The sequence below is a fragment of the Rhinichthys klamathensis genome, unplaced genomic scaffold (assembly GCF_029890125.1).
Source record: "Rhinichthys klamathensis goyatoka isolate OS25496 unplaced genomic scaffold, OSU_Roscu_1.1 h1tg000567l_1, whole genome shotgun sequence".
NCBI lineage: Eukaryota > Metazoa > Chordata > Actinopteri > Cypriniformes > Leuciscidae > Rhinichthys > Rhinichthys klamathensis.
Genome location: NW_026607033.1, coordinates 1,071,758 through 1,091,976, shown reverse-complemented (window position 1 = coordinate 1,091,976; position 20,219 = coordinate 1,071,758). Strand labels below are relative to the sequence as shown.

The 20,219-nt window shown below is 37.8% G+C and overlaps 1 protein-coding gene across 2 annotated transcripts in view; it reads right to left on the bottom strand.

Annotated features, from left to right (window-relative positions):
• The window catches only part of arnt2 (aryl-hydrocarbon receptor nuclear translocator 2), a 97,892-nt gene that overhangs the window by 13,985 nt on the left and 63,688 nt on the right, over nt 1-20,219 (bottom strand). For both annotated transcript variants that reach the window (XM_056239572.1, XM_056239573.1), the window contains 4 exons: nt 5,377-5,452; nt 3,101-3,224; nt 1,270-1,369; nt 87-228 (listed from right to left, as the gene is read on the bottom strand). In XM_056239572.1, coding sequence (XP_056095547.1) covers nt 87-228; nt 1,270-1,369; nt 3,101-3,224; nt 5,377-5,452 — 442 coding nt within the window. The remainder of the gene's footprint in view (nt 1-86; nt 229-1,269; nt 1,370-3,100; nt 3,225-5,376; nt 5,453-20,219) is intronic.

Genomic DNA, 20,219 nt, shown 5'->3' with positions numbered 1-20,219 from the left:
TACTTTAATTAATCTGATGGAGAATACAGCGCCAGTGGCCAGCTGCCGGCGCAGGCATGCAAAGGCAGCGATGGGTTCAATCTCACCTGGCCGGAGAAGGGCGGTCGGCTTCCTGTCCAGGACACCTGGCCGGCGTTGATCTGCCGGGATATCTGGGTTAGGTTCTGTCCAGCTGAACCAGCTGTGGACTGGATGTCATTGACACCTGGGACGTGGATCACAGATGAGCTGAAAGACACACACATTATGACATCCCTCTTGATTCTCTGTCAAATATCTGAAGGCCTATTCAAACCAGGCACAGATTTTTGCCAGAATTAAGCATTAAACTGTTAAAAAATGCTACAGAACCCTTTTACACCAGCGCCTGTAACAATGCACCATTTATAATGATAATGAAAGCAACATTCACTGCATCCAAAGAAAGAATTTTAGGCAAAAAATCATGATGGGTCTTGACAGTGACAGGAAAAATAAACTATATATTCTTCAAAAGCACAACACAACATAGGTAATCTAATACAACAATGCCACAAATACTGTCATGGCCAGCAAGAAATAAATAAATGTTCTCAATTCACCTAACATTGACTCCAAAGATAATTAACATTACATCCTGATATATTCCAATATCACCATTTTGTGTCAGGAATGTGACAACATACACTAGCGTTCAAAAGTTGTTTATGATTTTTTTTACAATCGGCTTAAGAGAGTCATAGTTACTCCCGCCGTTTACGCGCTTCATTGAATTTTTTCACTTTGACATGCAGAGCACTGGGCAGAAATCACATTGCGTCAACACCCGCCGCAGGCTTTCACGATGCCTTGTGATGCAAAGCTGAATTTTCAGTATTATTACTCCAGTCTTCAGTGACACATGATCCTTCAGAAATTTATTTGGGGATTTATTTGGGATTTATTTGGTAAATGTGTTTATGTGCATGTCTTCTTATCGGATCAAATGAGTACATGATTTTTTTTATTATGCACATTTTTAGAATAGGTGGATGGAAATATAGCTATAGTTTAAAACAGTTGTGCTGCTTAATATTATTGTGGAAACAGATGATTAAAATTAATAACCCAAACTTTTGAACAGTAGTGTATCAGTAACATTTTAGTGATTTTGCATTATAGCACATGAAAACTGTGCAATCAGGGGTCGTATTCTGCATAAAAGAATATAATGACCAGAGTGTATTTGCATTTAATTTGAAAACTTGTTGTGAACAGGTTTTTAAAGTAGTGAAATGTATTCATCCATACCCAAAGCTCTTGCCAGAGTGTCCGGGCTGGAACGGGCTGCCTTGAGAGTATAACTGCTGCCCACCAGCAGTGGAGGAGGGAACCATCATCTTTTTATCAGCTAAACAAACAAACCCAATAAACAAAGATCCTTATCATGCTCACAGTTATCGGCTACAAAGACACTTAGGAAAAAGAACAGACAAATAGAGACAAACTACAGAAGACAGACATGTAAACTTATCAGAATTACCCAGCAAAACCAGCTTGGAATCATTTTTGTTTTTGCATTATGCAATAATATAATGAATTATTTTTAGCCGTATATTTTTTAATAGAAAAAGTATATCATATATATATATACATACATATATATATTTTTTAATAATAAATAGAGACAAACTACAGAGGAAAGACATGTAACGTTAACAGAATTACCCAGCTAAACCAACCTGGACGAGCTAATGACCCTAAATAACTGACTCTGACCATCAGAAGCTGGATTTTCCAGTACGTGTTTTAGCTGGAATTTCCGACTTCATTTCTTTGTAATACCTACCAACTGCAGCAATCATACATTGTATACATATCATACCATTAATTAAAATAGTGTATAAACTCTAGCTGGCAGACATGCGCAGGCTTTGTAATTACATTAAAGCTGCAGTCCGTATCTTTTCCTCTTTGTCGCCATCTCTCTGTTCGAAATCTGTAACTGCAGTGATTCGCGGAATTATTATCTTTACGTGGGTTGTAAATCGGCATGAAACAGCGCGGATGAACACAGTGCTTTGAGGCGAGTGGTGCTGTCAGTCACCGCGCCGTGTGGATACTGTCATACAGAATCACAGATTCACTTTTTGAAAGTTTGACCAACATAAGAATTTTCATTAGAAAATGTCTTCTGAACAAGTAAGTAAAATCTATTTTTGTTCTGACCTACTAAGGGGGAAAAAGCATTCGACATGATAAGCTTCGTTAGATTTAATCAACGCGATTTACAGCAACCGTGCAAATTATAGCCTACTTTGTTCTCAAATTGTTCATGTTAACAACATCAGCATTGCGTGACTAATGTTAAATTTAATGTGTTTTATGGTTACCTGTGTAGTTCAGAATTCATATTCTCCATAATAGCAAAACGAGAAAGGCATAACAAAGGAAACTCCATAACTGTGTGAATTAATAAAACGTACTGTTACACGATTGAACTATTGAAATGTCTTACTTGTTCAGCAGAAAAAGGCCGTCTCTTCTTCCGTTTTGAACCCCTTCAAAACACGGAGTTCACGCACTTTTCAAAAGCCCCGCCGATGTTTAAATCCTTGTGTTCGCATGAGACGGTTTCTTTCTCTTTCTCTAGCCACCTTAAATCCGAAGTACGAAGTCTTTTGGGTTTTATAACTGCTGAATCTCCAGTTGACACTGATGATTGTTGTTTGGATCTTTCTGGATGCCATAAGTTTAATTATGTAAAGTGCTGCGAGAAAAGCCTATACATCTAAACATCTCGTCACGCGCAGTATAGCCGGCTAGCCGAAACTCCTTCTTTATGTGTACGGGTGTGACGTAATGACGCAAAGACATGCTTGAATTTCCCGCGGAAACCCACCAGTACCACTGGAATTAAAATCATTATTACAAGCTAACCGTTTTGAATCTAGCTATGGCAAGCAGATAGGTTTGACCACTGGCAGAATAAGTTTTTTTTTAATATAATTATTTTGGATTATTTTTAACTTAAAAAAGTTACGGACTGGAGCTTTAAGCGAAATTACAGTAAATTGCTTGTTTAGATTAAAATCAGTGTGTGATGCAGTGCTAGTCACATGTAATATATCTAAGAACATACATGCAGATATTCCCGTGTACATGTCACTGAAGCGAGGGTCTCTCTCCTGGGAGAACAGCGAATCGGCTTTGTCGATGGTCTTGCCCGCCTCATGAACGCCGGATTGAACGCTGGCAACCGGCACCTGTGGGTGTCAACGTGAGAGGTTCAGTTTGTTATTGGTTATTTAACTTGAATGAAAACTAAATGCTAAATAAGAGGTTAAGTCAATGCCACAAGGATCACAAACCCAACTTCACTGAAAGTGTTAAACTGCAAGCTCAGGAATCAATAATGGATAACCAAAAAAAGTTGCTTTCTAAATTGCAGACAGGCGTTAAACATCCATATAGATTGTAAATGCTGGCGGGTGCTACCCAAGATCCCATGTGTGAGGAGTTATCTATTTTCAACAAATAATCCTCACTGCTTTATTAAGATTGACTCAAATGACCCCTTTAACATAAACAGCATGTGATATAGCATAACAACATAATCACTTATGACTCAAAGCAAATGTGCATTAAGTTGTAAAAGTTGTGAAAGATAAAGACAGAGGGCATATTCCAAATGACGGGTGTTATATGTGTGACTTCACCTCATAGCTATGTCCTATTTTTATAGCACAGATTCCACAGAGAGGGAGTTAACAGTCCATAGCTAAAATGACTAAAATTATGCAGATTCTCTATTGCATTTATCAGTCATTACCCACAGTAACATACAGTGCTTTAAGCAATTCTAGCATGCATACCAAGCAAACTAACACATGTCGTGAAGCATAAAGCACAGCACACAACAGTGACCTCATACTTTTACAGTGGAATTGATTCTGGAAGAATTTTTTCCATTCATTTTATCCATTCAAATTAAAAAAGCCATTCATTCTGAGCCATTAACTAAACCAACTAGCTTTGAGATGAATCACAACATTACAAACTCTTATTTGAAGCAAACAAGTATTTGAAAATCAGAAAAAAAAAACATTCAAGTACTTAAAGTAGGCATGAAAGGAAAGTTGCAACTGATTTTACTACCATATTGTGACATATTTCCATTTTATCAATGATTAAAAGAGGTAAAAATCGCTTGTTGATTGTATTGTATATTGTAAAAAGTGAGCGTTGCACACTGGAATAGAGGCAGAACTGAATGTGAATGGCTGCAGCGCGTCATCAAATGAGCATATCACAGGATGACCAAGTTATGACATTTTAATTAAAGATCACAATATTCTGTAAAACTAAATTAATAAACAAATGCATGGATGAATTGTTTGCAATAAGATCAGTTACATAAAAAAATAATTTGATTTCATGCTGACTTTAAATTCTTTTGTGAAACAATGAATAACACAAATCGCAAAGCAAATAACAATTTAATTAAAAACAACAGTGTACAATAAGTGTACTAAGTGACTTTTCACTTACTATAAAAAAATAATATGTTGTATTTTACCAGTAATATTGGCTATTTTCAAGGCGAAAACCAAACTTGAATAAATTAAATAAGATATTTAAGACAAGTGTTTTTGCCTAAAAATTGTAAAAAAAAAAAATTTGCACTAACTTGATTATAAAGCTTAAACCACTTTGATAGAACAGAAAAGCTAAGGGAGATATGTCTACTGCTTGTGAAAAAGAAAATCTTCTCAACTGTTTCTCAACTGTTTCTCCTAGATAGCAATAAGATTAAACAGAGAACAAATGGAAACGTTTGCTGAAGTCTGTTATTTTATGCAAAAAATACATTATTTCAATAATTTAACAACACATTTGCATGTTCACAGTTCTCTGATGTCAGTAAAGTGAGACAGTGAGGTCTAGCATTTACGCAGATTTAGTAATCGACAATCAAACATTATATATCTCAATATGAACTCTCATTTCTCATCAAATGCCCCAAAACCAAACGATCTTAGCCATTATCCACATTAATTTTAAAGCTCTAAACTCTATTTAGTATAAAGTATATAGTATATATAGTAGAACAACAATAACTAAGGGATTTTCGGAGAAACATCTGAGACGAAGTTGATGAAATATGACAGTTAACTCTAAGTCTCTTAAAACTTTTAAAGAGCACTTCTAGAGAATAAAATTTTCCTCTGGGAGCTTCACTGACTGATATTCAGTTTTTATAAATCTAAAACAGGCTCAGCTGTGACACTAATGGAGGGACTTGCATATAAAATGAAGGAGGATAAATTATACATACTACACAAGCTAAAAAGAGCAATGCACCTGTAAGGGTTAGGTGACTAAATGACAAGCTAAGAGAAAAGTGTGTATGCGCACCTGCGACAGGTCGTAAGCAGTCAGTCCATCTCTCTGGTGAACTTCCAGTTCGGCTTGCTGCTGCTGCTGAAGCTGCCTGGAATAAAACACAACCAACATACAATTTTAACATCAACACCTGCTGTTTATCATATTCCAGTTTGATTAAAGGCATCATTAACTGAGCATGTAGATATATATATACTAGTCCAATAAACGACCTCAAATGAATATTCGGTTTTAGTAAAACCAGATAAATTATATACATAACACTCCAATCCATATTCTTTATATATTGCCCAAGATCATCAAAGCCAAAAATTGGCCTATATGTGAAATAGTGTAGTAAATTACACAATGTTATTATGAATGTAGTACACGCTTTCTTATCAAAAGTGATGCACAGTACATTTTACTGCAGTGATTTAGTGGCTTACAGCTCATGTAACACTACTTCTGGGAGGAATTGTTTTTATAATAATTTTATTTTATTTGTATCTATTTTTTTCTTATCATCTGGTCCTTGGCAGTTCTTAAAGGTGCTCTAAGCGATGTCACACGTTTTTTAGGCCAAAATATTTTTTGTCACATACAGCAAACATCTCCTCACTATCCACTAGCTGCCTGTCCCCTGAACACACTGTAAAAAAACGCGGTCTCTGTAGACACCCCAGGCTCCACAAACGGCAACAAAAACAAACTGGGGCAACCTGGACCACGAAACAAAACGAACAGTGTTCCAGCCAATAACCGAGAAGAATGATTTGGGGGTGGGGTTAGTGTGCGTACACATGAAGGTGGGTGTGGAGGAGAGAGGAGCATGAAGAGGGAAGTTAGATATAAGTTAGATACTCTTTAAGTTTGATATGGCCGACACACGAGGTTCCGATGAACAGATTGCAAAAATGCAAAGAAGAGGGAAAAGGAGAAGGAACGCGCGAAGTCCCGAATTTACATTGGAAAAGCCTTTAAAAGCTGGCGAGAACTCCGCCGGCAGAAGTGCTTCCAATCTGACATTCAGGTAACGTTAGCTCTGTTTTTGCTGGACAGGTGGGTAAATCCAGTTTGGTTTTTCTAAATGGACTTTCATGTTCACCTAACATACACAAGGATATAATTAGGTAGAACAATGCAGTCAGCGCTAACTTTGGTGAATACACATATAGGTTTCTAGCAGCTAGCTATCGATCTCTATTGTAAATGATCAAGCAAACTCACAGTAAGGCAAGGCAAGACAATTTTATTTATATAGCACGTTTCAGCAGAAGTGCAATCCAAGGTGCTTTACAAAAAAACATAAAATATAAAAGCAACATTTAAAAACAGATTAAATACAAGAATAAAAGTTACAATACAGTACAATGAATAAATTAAATAAAAATAAGTAACATTAAAAAGATAGGTCTTCAACCTTGATTTAAAAGAACTTACAGTTATCAGGGAGTTTGTTCCAGATATGTGGAGCATAAAAACTGAACGCTGCTTCCCCCTTTTTGGTTCTAATTCTGGGGACAGGAAGCAGACCTGTCCCAGATGATCTGAGAGATCTGGGTGTTTCATAGCTTACAAGCAGATCTGAAAAGTAACTAGGTCCTAAGCCATTTAGTGATTTGTAAACCAGCAGAAGTACTTTAAAATCAATTCTTTGTGATACAGGAAGCCAGTGTAAAGATCTCAAAACCGGAGTAATGTGATCCATCCTCCTGGTCCCTGTAAGGACCCAAGCAGCGGCATTTTGAATTAGCTGAAACTGTCTGATAGATTTTTTTCAGGAGGCCTGTAAAAAAAATGTTACAATAGTCCAGTCTACTAAAAATAAAGGCATGGACAAGTTTTTCCAAATCCTGTTGCCACATAAGTCCTTTAACCCTTTATATATATTTTTAAGGTGGTAGTAAGCAGACTTTGTTACAGCCTTAACATGATGATTAAAATTCAGGTCTGGGTCCATAATTACACCAAGATTTCTGGCTTTGTCAGTTGTTTTTAGCATCGTTGTTGTTTGGAGATAAGTGCTGACTTTTAGGCGTTCGCCTTTTGCTCCTAAAACAACCACCACAGTTTTTTCCTCATTTAATTTTAGAAAATTCTGGCACATCCAATAATTAATTTGTTTAATGCATCTAGCCAAATCTTGTATTGGCCTGTAGTCCCCGGGTGACAAGGTTATGCAGACTTGCGTGTCGCCCGCATAACTATGATAGCTAATGTTGTTGTCTTCCATAATTTTAGCTAGAGGAAGGATGTAGATATTGAACAGTAGAGGTCCCAGGATGGAACCTTGAGGAACTCCACACGTCATACTTGTATGTTTAGATGCAAAACTACCTATGGACACATAATAGTTTCTGTTCTTTAAGTAGGATTCAAACCACTTTAGTACTGAGCCGGAAAGGCCTATAAAATTTTCCAATCGGTTTAGTAGTATGTCATGGTAGACCGCATCAAAAGCAGTACTGAGATCTAGCAATACTAAAACTGTAGTTTTGCCACTATCTGTGTTTAGATGGATGTCATTAAAGACCTTAACAAGAGCCATCTCAGTGCTGTGATGTGGTCGGAAACCCAACTGGAAGGCATCAAAAATATTGTTAAGAGACAAAAAAAAAAAGGTTTAGTTGTTGAAAAAACACTTTTTCAATTATTTTACTTAAAATTGGAAGGTTTGATATCGGTCTATAGTTATCCATTAGTGACGCATCTAGATTGTTCTTTTTTAAGAGTGGCTTAATTACTGCAGTTTTTAGGGCCTGTGGGAAGATACCTGCTTGAAGAGACATGTTTACAATCTGCAAAAGGTCAGAGACCAAACAGTTTGAAACGTTTTTAAAAAGGTCTGTCGGCAGGATATCATGGCAACAGGAGGAGGTTTTCAGATGTTGTATAATATCCTCCAAGTTATTTTGGTTAACTGTTTGAGATTCTGACATATGAAAATTTATTTCACCGAGTAGTTTGATAGTACATACTCTGTATTTGATAAGGAGACACTAACTGATTGTCTGATTTTCTGAATTTTTTCACTGAAGAATGTGGCAAAGTCATTGCAGGCCTTGGTGGATAATAGTTCAGATGCTACTGCTATGGGGGGGGGGGGTTTGTTAATCTATCGACAGTAGCGAATAAAGGCAAAGCATGTGCATTGTTATTGTTTTTAGCAATAATATCAGAGAACTTGGAGACAAACCGCCATTTGCGTTCAGCTATTCGACACTCTCGTTTTCCGGATCTTACAAGTGGGTCATTTCTCCATGGAGATCTATTTTTACTAGAGACAACTTTGACAGTAGGGCGACAGTTTGTGTGAATGATTGTTTTCAAAAACTATTTGTTATTAATTTGAATGTTCATTTATAGCCTATTGACAACTTTGACAAAATTTATTTATGACGGAGCTGTTGTTTATGCTCACTGGAAAACACGAAGCTAACGTTATCTTGCTATTATTGCATCCTTGTATGGGAGCTAAAGTTATAACCTCAGGCGGCATAACGTTTTATTGTGTTTCTCTGGTAATGTTTCTCTTTTTCTGCATTATATGAAAGCATTTATCTAACTTGGCGGCATTACACCTTGAATGAAGTATCAGTAAAACTACAGGGGGAGGGGACGGGATGAGGAGGAGGGAGGGTCTAGCTAGCCTCCGTTTTGTTTGACAATACTTCGAACGTCAATAAGAAGTGACGTCACCCAACATCGCTTAGAGCACCTTTAAAATTAGGTAAATACAACCTCAGATGAATAACAACATATAACATATTACACTGTTTCATGGTTTAACAAAAACTAGGCCAAAATGGAGAATTAGCATGGGTGACAAACTAAGTACACCCTTATTGCTTCCATAGGAATTAAGAGTTTAAGTAGCAGTCAGGCGCGGCTAATCAAATGTCTTTGATTAATTGATCATCAGCAAGCATCAAAAAGCAGAAGTTTTAGCAGTTTGCTGGTCTGGGGGATTTAGGCGTGTTAACACGATGGCAAGGAGGAAAGACATCAGCAATGATTTTAGAGAAGCAGTTGTTGCTGCCCGTCAATCTAGGACGGGTTAAAAGGTCATTTCCAAACAAATTGAAGTCAATCATTCTACAATGAGGAAGATTTTTCACAAGGGGAAAACAGTTGCCAATCTTCCCAGGAGTGGACGTCCCAGCAAATTCACCCCAAGGTCAGACCATGCAGTGCTTAGAGAAACTGCCAAACACCCAAGCGCTACATCTCAGACTCTACAGGCCTCCCTCCTTCGGATGAGACGTTAAACCGAGGTTCTGACTCTGTGGTCATTAAAAATCCCATGGCACTTCTCGTAAGAGAGTAGGGGTGTAACCCCGGTGTCCTGGCCAAATTCCATCCAATGGCCCTTGTCAATCATGGCCTCCTAATAATCCCCATCAATTGAATTGGTTCTATCTCTCCTCTCCACCTATAGATGGTGTGAGGTGAGCTGTGGCTGCCGTCGCATCATCCAAGTGGATGCTGCACAGTGGTGGTGGTTGAGGAGAGATTCCCTGATACAATTGTAAAGTGCTTTGGGTATACAGTAGTACATATGAAAGCGCTATATAAATGTCTCATTCATTCGTTCAGTTAGCATGTTAAATATTAAAGTTCATGACATTACAGAAAAAGACTGAACAAGCATGGATTGTTTGTAAGGGTTGCCAGGAGAAAGCATCTTCTCTCTAAAAAGAACAGCAGCAGCACGGCTAAGGTTTGCAAAGTTGCATCTGAACAAACCACAAGACTTCTGGAACAGTGTCCTTTGGACAGATGAGACCAAAGTGGAGATGTTTGGCCATAATGCACAGATCCACGTTTGGTGAAAACCAAACACAGTATCCTCATACCAACTGTTAAGCACGGTGGTGGAGAGGTGGTGATTTGGGCTTGTTTTGCAGCCACAGGACCTGGGCACCTTGAGTCGATCATGAACTCCTCTGCATATGAAAGTATTCCAGAGTCAAAAGTGAGGCCATCTGTCCAACAGCTAAAACATGGCCGAAATTGGGTCAGGCAACAGAACAATAATCCCAAGCATCCCAGCAAATCTACAACAGAATGGTTGAAAAAGAAAAGAATCAAGGTGTTGCACTGGCCCTGTCAGAGTCCAGACCTCAACCTGACTGAAATCCTGTGGCAGGACCTTAAGAGAGCTGTGCTTAAACAGACGCCCACAAACATCAATGAACTGAAGCAACATTGTAAAGAAGAGCGGGCCGAAATTCCTCCACAACAATGTGACAGTGAGTCACATAGAAAATGATTACTTCAAGTTATTGCTGCTAAATGTGGTTCAACAAGCAATTTACTTAGTTTGTCACATGTCTTCTCCATTTTGCCTTTATTTTTGTTAAATAAATAAAGACAATGTGTCATGTGGTGTGTTTCATCTGAGGTTTTATTTACTTAATTTTAAGACCTACTAAAGACCAGATGATTTTTTATTATTATGCCCAGATACGTAAAACTATAAAAAAAGGTGTACTTTCCTTTTCACATGATTGTACATGCTAAAATCAAATGTTATTGAAACCAACCACACAATTTCATTTGTGCATCCCATTAAATAAGAAAGAGTTGCTGTCTATGTAGAGCGCACAAAGTTGGTTACTTATGAGGATCTATTTCAGTTAGAATGCTGCCTATCCAGCTGCCAATGTAGACAGTAGACTGTATTTGTAATACTCCAATATGGACTATACTATTGTTAATATAATTTTATAGAGTATTATATAGAATAGAATATTGTGTGGTTTAGTGGTTTAATTTCTTAACTGGCAACAAAAAGGTTTTAGGATTGAAAACAATATATTAACAATCAGCATGTCTTTCACTTCATATGTGGACTGAAAAACAGAGAGCTTGTCACAATGCATTATGGGGTTGCACTCTGCACAAACTACACATGCAATGGTGTCTCAGCATAATCACACTGCCTAACTTTTGAATCAAAAATACATCTTCGATGCCTTAAAATCCTGCCTACGTGGGCCGCTCACTAGGTTTTGGAACAGAGCTGGTGTGTTTCTAAGAAAAACAGATTCTCTGGCTGCTTTTGAGCTGAATGGAAATTCCCTACTGAGAAGCAAAGCTCTTATTATAAGATATCTTTGTTCAGTTTCACTATCAATACAATGTGTCGTGGAGCTTCAAATATACCTGCAAATGAAAAAGGGTGCTTTTCCTATCTAAAAGGAAATCATATTACCCTGAAAAGAAAAAAAAACTATTATATCAAGAGGTGGTTGGAAATTGCCCATGAAAACACACACAGACCCCAGATATTAGCGGTTTAAAAAGTGCGCAGACATTCTGAGAGCACACTAGGCCACCTGGACCAACAGTGGAATGAGATGGATTAAACCCAAAACACTGAACTACACTTGAACTTCTTGAGAACAGAAAGAACGGAGGGGAAAAACTGAAACAAAAATGTAAAAATGGGCAAAAACATCCAAGCATCCAAGTTTCCAAAGGAACTCAAACTCTCCCCTGCCTCCCTCTGCAATTAACTCACTATGTCTCTAAATATGAAAAACGATTACAAGGACGCCACAGTACTTTCATCTCGGCATGGGAAATCATGAGCCGGTAACGTGCCGCCTGTGCTTGGGTGACTGCCACACGTTTCTGAATGGGAAGAGTCTCGGTGGATGTGAGTATAAGTGAACCTATAGGACGGACCACGGTTGTCATGGCAACAAGGGAGGAGAAAGCGGTGGGAAACTGGACCATGCATGCTGAGAGAGACAGATATAAATTGAGACAAGCAGACAGACAAGACACAGAAAAAAATTAGACACAAGAGAACAACATGCACCGGTTCATTATTTCCAGAAGCTCAACATCTCTGTTGAAACACAGAGACCAGTATGAATTTAGTTTTTTTTTCAGCTAGTTGGTGGGTTGTCTGGGTTGACTAGCTGACTATTTGGTCTTAAGGAAGCCTAATTATAAGTTTGCTGCCCACCAAACATTGAGAAATGTCTTGGTATATAGATGCTAAAAGCAGTCTTTTAATAGTGCAGATGACAAATACATTTTTTTAATATCAATAATAAAAAAATATGTTTTATTATTTGTATGCATTATTTTATCAATATATTTTTTATATTATTATAAAGACAAAGCACACAAATATTGAGTAAAAAAGGCCATTTTAAATTAGACTGAACTGAACTATTTTTATTGATTTACAGGATATACAAACCAATAAACAATATATTTACAATCTACATTTCCTGTCACAATGCATTATGGGGTTGCAGTCTACACATGCAATGGTGTCTCAGCATAATCACACTGCCTAACTTTTGAGTCAAAAATGCATCTTCGATGCCTTTAAATCCTCCCTACTCATAGGTTCTGGAGAATTTATTTTAATTAATTCTAAACTGCATTTCTAAATTGCTCTGCTAAAAATATTTAAATAAACTATTTTCAAATAAACGTGAATCTAATCTACTTATCCTAGTTGACTAGTCATTCTGAGCCATCGCTAACAGCCATGTTGTCCACCCTTAAAGCATGACTGGTGAAGATGAGCTAACAGCATGCTCTTTCTAGATGGTTTAAGTCTTGATGGTTAAGCTTGTTAAACAGACACTAGCACACTCACATTCAAAACACAAATGTCATGTTGGTCTCATCCGGATTGATAGGCTAATTATTATTATTTATAGTTAATGATATTTGATCATTAATAATGCTATAATTCTGAGACAACTAAACAAACTTTCCTCTTTGCTAAAACCTGCATCTGGATCAGTTTCGTCCTGGTTGAAGAAATATTTAAGTAACTTTGGCAAACAGCATTTTAGTTTTGCAGCTGGGTTTCCATACAAAACTGTATTTATAGTGGATGTCAGCCCAATAAATTTTATGAGCATTTCTCTTTTAGTTTGTATACTCCTTTGCTCAGCAAAAGCACATGACTCTGCAATAATACATCAGCACTTTATATCATAGTATCAAATGTTCTCTCAAAACACAGTGCAGCACCTCTAAATACTATCCATTCATCCAGCACACTTGTCCAGCAGCTTTGACAGTGGTGTGATCTGTGTGTCTGTCTGGCGCCTGTAAGAAAATATCGAAACTTTTGTTTCAGAGTTACTAATTACGGTCTATATTTTTCTGTGATGTTTTTTCTCAACTTCCTTTATATGGAGATGTCTCTAGACGTGTATCTAGGTCTTGTGATGGTGTGGAATTACGGTTAAAGCTGTAAACACAAAGACTGTAGATTCAAACCCCAGATGAACCCCAATGATTCATCACTGTCCCCTTGAGCAACCCTGCTTAGAAGACAAACATGGCAGGTCACTAAGGCCAAGCAATATAACAACAACAAAAACCTTCAATATGTTTCAGGCTTTTATATATAACAAAAGACTGAAAAATACTGTGTGTGACTTTGGGGTCAGTAATACTTTAATTCAGCAAGGATTAATTGAAAGTGACTCAAAAGACATTTATGTTACAGATAAGGTTAAGATTTCAAATAAATGCTGTTCTTTTGGACTTTCTATTCGCCAAAGAATCCTGAAACAAATGTATCACGATTTCCACAAAAATACTAAGCAGCACAACTGCTGAAAAAAAAAAAAATCAACATTGAAAAAGAAAAGAAACGTATTATCTTGAGCAGCAAATCAGCATATTAGAATGATTTCTGAAGGATCATGTGACACTGAAGACTGGAGTAATGATGCTGAAAATTCAGCTTTGCATCACAGTAATAAATTACATTGTAAAATACTTTCAAATACAAAGCAGTCACTTTAATTTGTAATATATTTCACAAAATTACTGTATTTACTGTATTTTATTCAAATAAATTCAGCCTTGGTGAGAATAAGAGACTTCTTAATGAGACTTGTAATTCAATGATAATCTTGCCTTCTGCAGACACTCTGAAATCTCATTTGCAATTGCACAGAGACTGACATCATTTATGGCAAATGTCACTGCTTCTTTCATTTGTTCAAATATATAGAATGAGGAATGAGATTTGAGAACTGCCGCACAGGGGATTTTCTATAAATAACCTAAATTAGATGTCTGAAGACTTGAATATACAGCACAAGTCATACGAGCTACTTTTATGGTGTTTTTGGAGCTTGACAGACGTGGTCATTATGAACGTTCACTGTGCAGCAAAGATATAGACAGAACAACAGCAGCATGCAGGTGTGGGACGACATGAGGGGGAAAAAATAATGCCTGAATTGCCATTTTCTTAAACAATTCCTTTAAACACAGCACGTCAGTCTGTGACACCAAGCATTTGGCTCTATTCTTGCGGTTTACATCTTATCTGCTTACCTACCACACCGTCTGTCTGAGGGGTGAGTGTTTATCGGTGTCTTTCCACCTTCTTCCTCTCTCCATGCCCTCTCTCACCCACAGCATTACTGTCTATCTGCAGGCGGTTTGCCAGTCTGGAGCCCTGAAGCTGCCGTCTCACCTTGGCACTGCTGTGCATGAATATTCATCTCACTGGTACCTGCTGCTCTTATTATTTACCCATAATCTCAAAGTCAATACGGAGAAAATGACACCTAATGTGAGAAAAACTTTGTTTATTTCTGCACTTTTTTTTAATAACTTTCATGCTGGGATTTCTTGGCCTGCGCACTGCAAAAACACACTCTCTTAATCATTATTTCTCTTGTTTTCCAGTAAAAATATCTCAATCTCTCCAAAATAAGATGAATTTACATTTACTACATATTAAGACTTGTTTTCGGAGAATTTATCTAGAATTAAGCTTATTCTTACCCTATTGGTAAAAAAATTTTTTTCTTGTTTCTCACACTGAATGTTTATCCTTAAAAAAAAAAGTAAATCTGCCATCAGCAAATCACAGTTTTCTGGAAACACTGTCTCCTATCACAGGATTTTTCACCTGAATTTCGCTGTTCATCATGCTATGAAATCTTACTACAAGCTCAAAAGAGGCCTTCATTTGCTTTTATTGCTGTCTAAAAATGATTAAACACCATTTAATCCCATATTTTGCAATATTTGGGATGTTTTGTTATTTTTGTAAAACTGATAATTTTCTCATCCAATTTAATTTTAAGGAGGATCTGCCTTTTAGTTTTTTGTGAAAAAAAAGAAGATAATTTTCTCATCCAATTTAATTTTTGAGGAGGATCTGCCTTTCTTGCCCCCAGGGTGACTCATTCTAGCATTCTTCCACGTGTCATGGACTGGGGAGTCTGGGATAGCTGATGCCATGTGTGATGAATGTCTCCCATATATTCACACTCTCCCAAAAGTACAACACACAAACACAATCACTCAGGAGTTTACAGGCACACAAACTGAAGTGCTGCATTCGCACACACCTTATTCCACAAAGGATGTGGATTGCAGCTATAGCCTGATAATACCAAACTCTGCTACTTCGCTTTGCTTCATAGACAGAGTCTGGCATGTCATCATTGAAAAGTGTTTCCTTCATCGCGGAGGGCGCTTGTCTGAAGTATAAAATCATTGGTTACCCGTAAGCCAATCACATAACGTTTGGTTATGACGTGTGTTATTCGCCAGCTCAGCCGCATCGAACGTCCACTGTAAACACATGTATGATGCGAAAACTAAACCATCGAGCGAAATACCGGAGTGAACATGGCTGACCCAGTTTTGCTGCCTCCTTAACCTGATCCTCCATGAGTGCAACCAAGGGGGACACAATCACAACTATCGCCTTGCCGGCCTTTGGCCTCCCCAGTTTCTCGCTGACGATCGGTAATATTTGATAAATTAAACTTTTACCAAAACCTGTCGGGAGTAGGGCCACGACATCACCTCCATTCAAAATGTTTAACAAACACTCTTCTTGTTCGGGCTTCAGTTTGTAAATGCCAGGAATATTCTCCACAACAGAGCGAATTGCATCCCGTGTCTCCATATCCGCGGTCGTTTTCGATTTCCCCAATCTTAAACTCGGCGCTTAGCGTCTACGTCACGGCTCTCAGCCCGCCCTCTGTTCGTTGATTGGCCGGCTGTTTTCAGGCCGGAGGAAAACTGAGAGACATGTCGATGTCTCAGACTAAGTACAGACAGAGAATGTCTAATTGAAGAGAATTGGCACTGTCTGGTTACTTCCGGTTTCTGGACTGGCTGCAGTAACACGTCTCTGTCCATGTGGGGGCGCTCGCAGGCGAGTGCAGAATGAATGGGAGTCTATGGGGTTTCACCCCCAGAAATCCACTTTTCTCAGGATGTAATTTTTTGTTAAGTAATTTGAAAGTTGCATTCAAAAGGGAGGGCTAAGATAATACACTCAGCTGAAAATTGCATTTTTAAGTTCACTTATCTGTTCTAAAAATCCGTTCAAAAATGTGATGACGTCACATAATAGCAGAATGCTAGCGTGTTCCGGCCAACAACGGCCTAACCTGTAAGAAATCGAAAGGACATAAGTACTCGTTCATTCGACTTTTGGCCTATAATGTATATTGAACTTGCGGAATCAACAATAAAATCTATGTTGATTCAACGACAAGCAGGAGAAAGAGATACATTTAGCCGTTTAGCTCCATAGACTCCCATTCATTCTGCACTCGCCCGCAGTGGAATTCTAATGGAACTGCAACCAATATGATACACAATGGGGCTAATAGGAAGTGCCAAGGCTTTCCGTTAGACAGGCTCTGGTACAGAAGCGAAATGAAATTGAGCGGAAGTACGAAGTCTGACGTAGTCAGGCTAGATTGCAGCACCCCAAAAGCTGAAAATTTGGATTGCTAACAAAAAGAAATAAGAAAAAAGTAAAACAATGTTTTTAACAACATATTATTGTTTGGCTTTTTGTTCAACTTGATTGAAACAATTTACATAACTAAAAACTTTTTTTCTATTTTAAAATATTTTAAAATGTAATTTATGATGTTTCCTAACAAAGTTCGGGAGGAGCATGTTCAGATAATTAAACACATGTGGAGCACATTCAGGTAATCAAGCCTAATTAGACACGAGTGGAGCACACTCCCAATCAATGAGGTAAGAGGTATATATTCAGCAAACTTAACTCAGTTCTTTGACAGTCTAACAGCATCCCTCCACCACCCCATCTCCTCACTTCTTCTCCTAAATACTCTTACAACAAGGGGGAGCACTCGGGGTTCGGGCAAAAATTTCCGAGCTCGGAGCCCTCCCCCTGGACAGCACGCCAAATACGCATAATCTTTACTCTGTTTAATTGATGTAAATGTGAACTCGTGAAATTCCTTTGATGCAAAGCTGAATTTTTAGCACCATTACTCCAGTCTTCAGTGTTTATTTGAAATAGACATCATTTTGTAACATTACAAATGTCTTTTCAGTCTCTTTTGATCAATTTAATGCATCATTGCTGGATGAAAGTATCCATTTCTGTAAAAAAAAAAAATATATATATATATATATATATATATCACTGCCCTCAAAGGCAGAAAGGCAGACAGAAAACACCGACATAAATCCTCATAAATAAAAAAGAGGTATCAAAATACTTTAGTTACAGCATTCCCGAGTTAATTTCAGCACACTGCTCTCCCAAACATAACTGATATACAAACTGATTTTCATAATATATACAACCTAAAATTGTTGAAAAAGCAGGTTCTCTCGTGGGTCATGAACACTTATTCCACACAAAAAACAAACACACAGCGAACCTAATAAGAGCTCAAACATTACGATCTGCAAAGACTCTCTTGTTTTTCCATTGTGTGAAGAGAATTACTGGCAAGGAAATTATGAAATGATGAGAACGTTTATTGACCATGGAAGAGGGGGAAGTCCATTTTGTAACAGACTCGATTTCAGTAGCATTCATTAGCAGTGTTTCGGAAGCTACTTTGCAACCGCTGTTTGCCAAGCTATACCCATAATTGACTGCTCAAACTAGCTCAAAATACCTAGAAATGTAGCAGTATTACCAGGAAGCTATGCTATATGCTACACAGCTACTGTACTGACAATGAAGTCAAGTTTAATAGTATTTTCTCACAAAATTTTCCCTCAAACTAATTCTGGATCAGAAAGAGACACAAGCTCTGTTCCAAAACCCAGTGAGATGTTTAAGCAGCATTTAAATGCTACTGACGCAAAGGCATCAAACAGCAGGTAGCAAAATTACACAGCCTTCATTACGAAGCAGAGAGAAATGCTGATTATAAATATCACTCATGCAGTACTGAAAAGTGTAAAGGGAGTTCATTTTAATTAAAAAATAACTGCTTTATTCACTATTTAAGCTTTCAGAGCTTTTTTTTTTTCATTGTTAGCTTAGCAACATGGGCTAAAAAGGAGTGGAATGATTCAAATCAAAATGTGTTGCCATCAGTGTTGTGCCTGAACAACTGAACGATAGTTCATGAACTCGTTCATATTTTCGGCGAACGTGAACTGAACGTACTGAATTACTGCCTGATGAACGATACTGTGTACGCGTTCATTCTGGTGTCTGTGAATGCACGCTCTCTCAGTTTAACTTCGTTCAATAGGGTGCCAGATTTCTATAGAGCCTTCCAGGCGAAAACCCGGCTAAAACACGCGTAAACAGGCCTTAATATGTAGCGAAAAAAAACACCCAATCTGGCAACACCAGCCACCAGTGTCGCGCCGCGGCCGCCGTATGCGTCATCAAGACAAGAAGCAGCATGTAGTCGACAAAGCAGCGAGCGAGGAGGCGTCGTATGATCATTTAAACGAGTTTTATGACAAGGTCGGTGAGGATGGGAAAAATCTGACATTTCTGTGCAAAATTTGCCCGTCGATAAAATAATTGCTGTCTGTAGAGGTTGTATATGGGCTGTGGCAATAATAATAAAAAATAAAAATAAAAAAAACCTCGCAGCAACATATGGAAAAAAAGACATATGAACTAGTTCATTTTTTGAAGTATGAACTATGAACTGAACTAGTTCATTTTAAAATTTGTGAACTGAACTTTGAACTAGTTCATGTAGAAAATGAACTTTCCCAACACTGGTTGCCAAATTAGTCAATTATGGGGTTTAATTTCAAAAGGAGAGTAACGTTAGAACTTCACCTTGAGCTTCAGGTGCGTTAAAATATCTGAACTTTTTCAGCTTGACCGTATGCGACCACCAGACTGGATGTGATGTATGCTAATCATATATGAGTGCAAAAAACTGTTCTCCTCTAAAGCGTTAATCCTTACACTGTTTTAGTAAAACGGGTGGTTATAAATGTATGTAATGATTATTTTATAATTATTTATGTTGATTGCCCCTAGAAAAGCAACTATGCTTTCAGAACTATTAGCGGTTATTGTTTTGTGTGGATATATTCACACACAATCACTTTTGGAGTGGAGGATAAAGGCTCCTTCACGACCAATTTGAAAATTCAGTGCAACTGCCACGAGAGGACAAAATGCAACAATCATTCAATAGTGATAGTGGAAAGCAGCTTCAGAAGCCAGCTGACAACAGGTCTGGTTATGTTTTGTAACAGTGCATTGACATGTTAGATTAGGCGAACTAAATGTTTCTATTTTCAAAGTACATTTGGTGACTATATTCTCCTTAGATAAGCCCATTCTAAAAGACAAAAATAAATAAATAAAGATCCAAAGTAGCACCTGAGGACAAACTATATACAACCTGCTTTAAATGCATATCTACAAGTTCACAGGACTAATGTGGGCATAAATCAAGCCCATTCTGCCAACACGAGCTGAACAGGCAAATATTTCAAAAGTGTTAAACAGAAGGAGAATAAATGGTATTGATTTCAGACCTGATGCCAGAGGACCAAATGTCTCGAGGCAGGTCACATGGATGTGCCTGACTGGTGCTAATTACAGAAATTACCTAAAACCATCAGTCATCAGAAGAAGA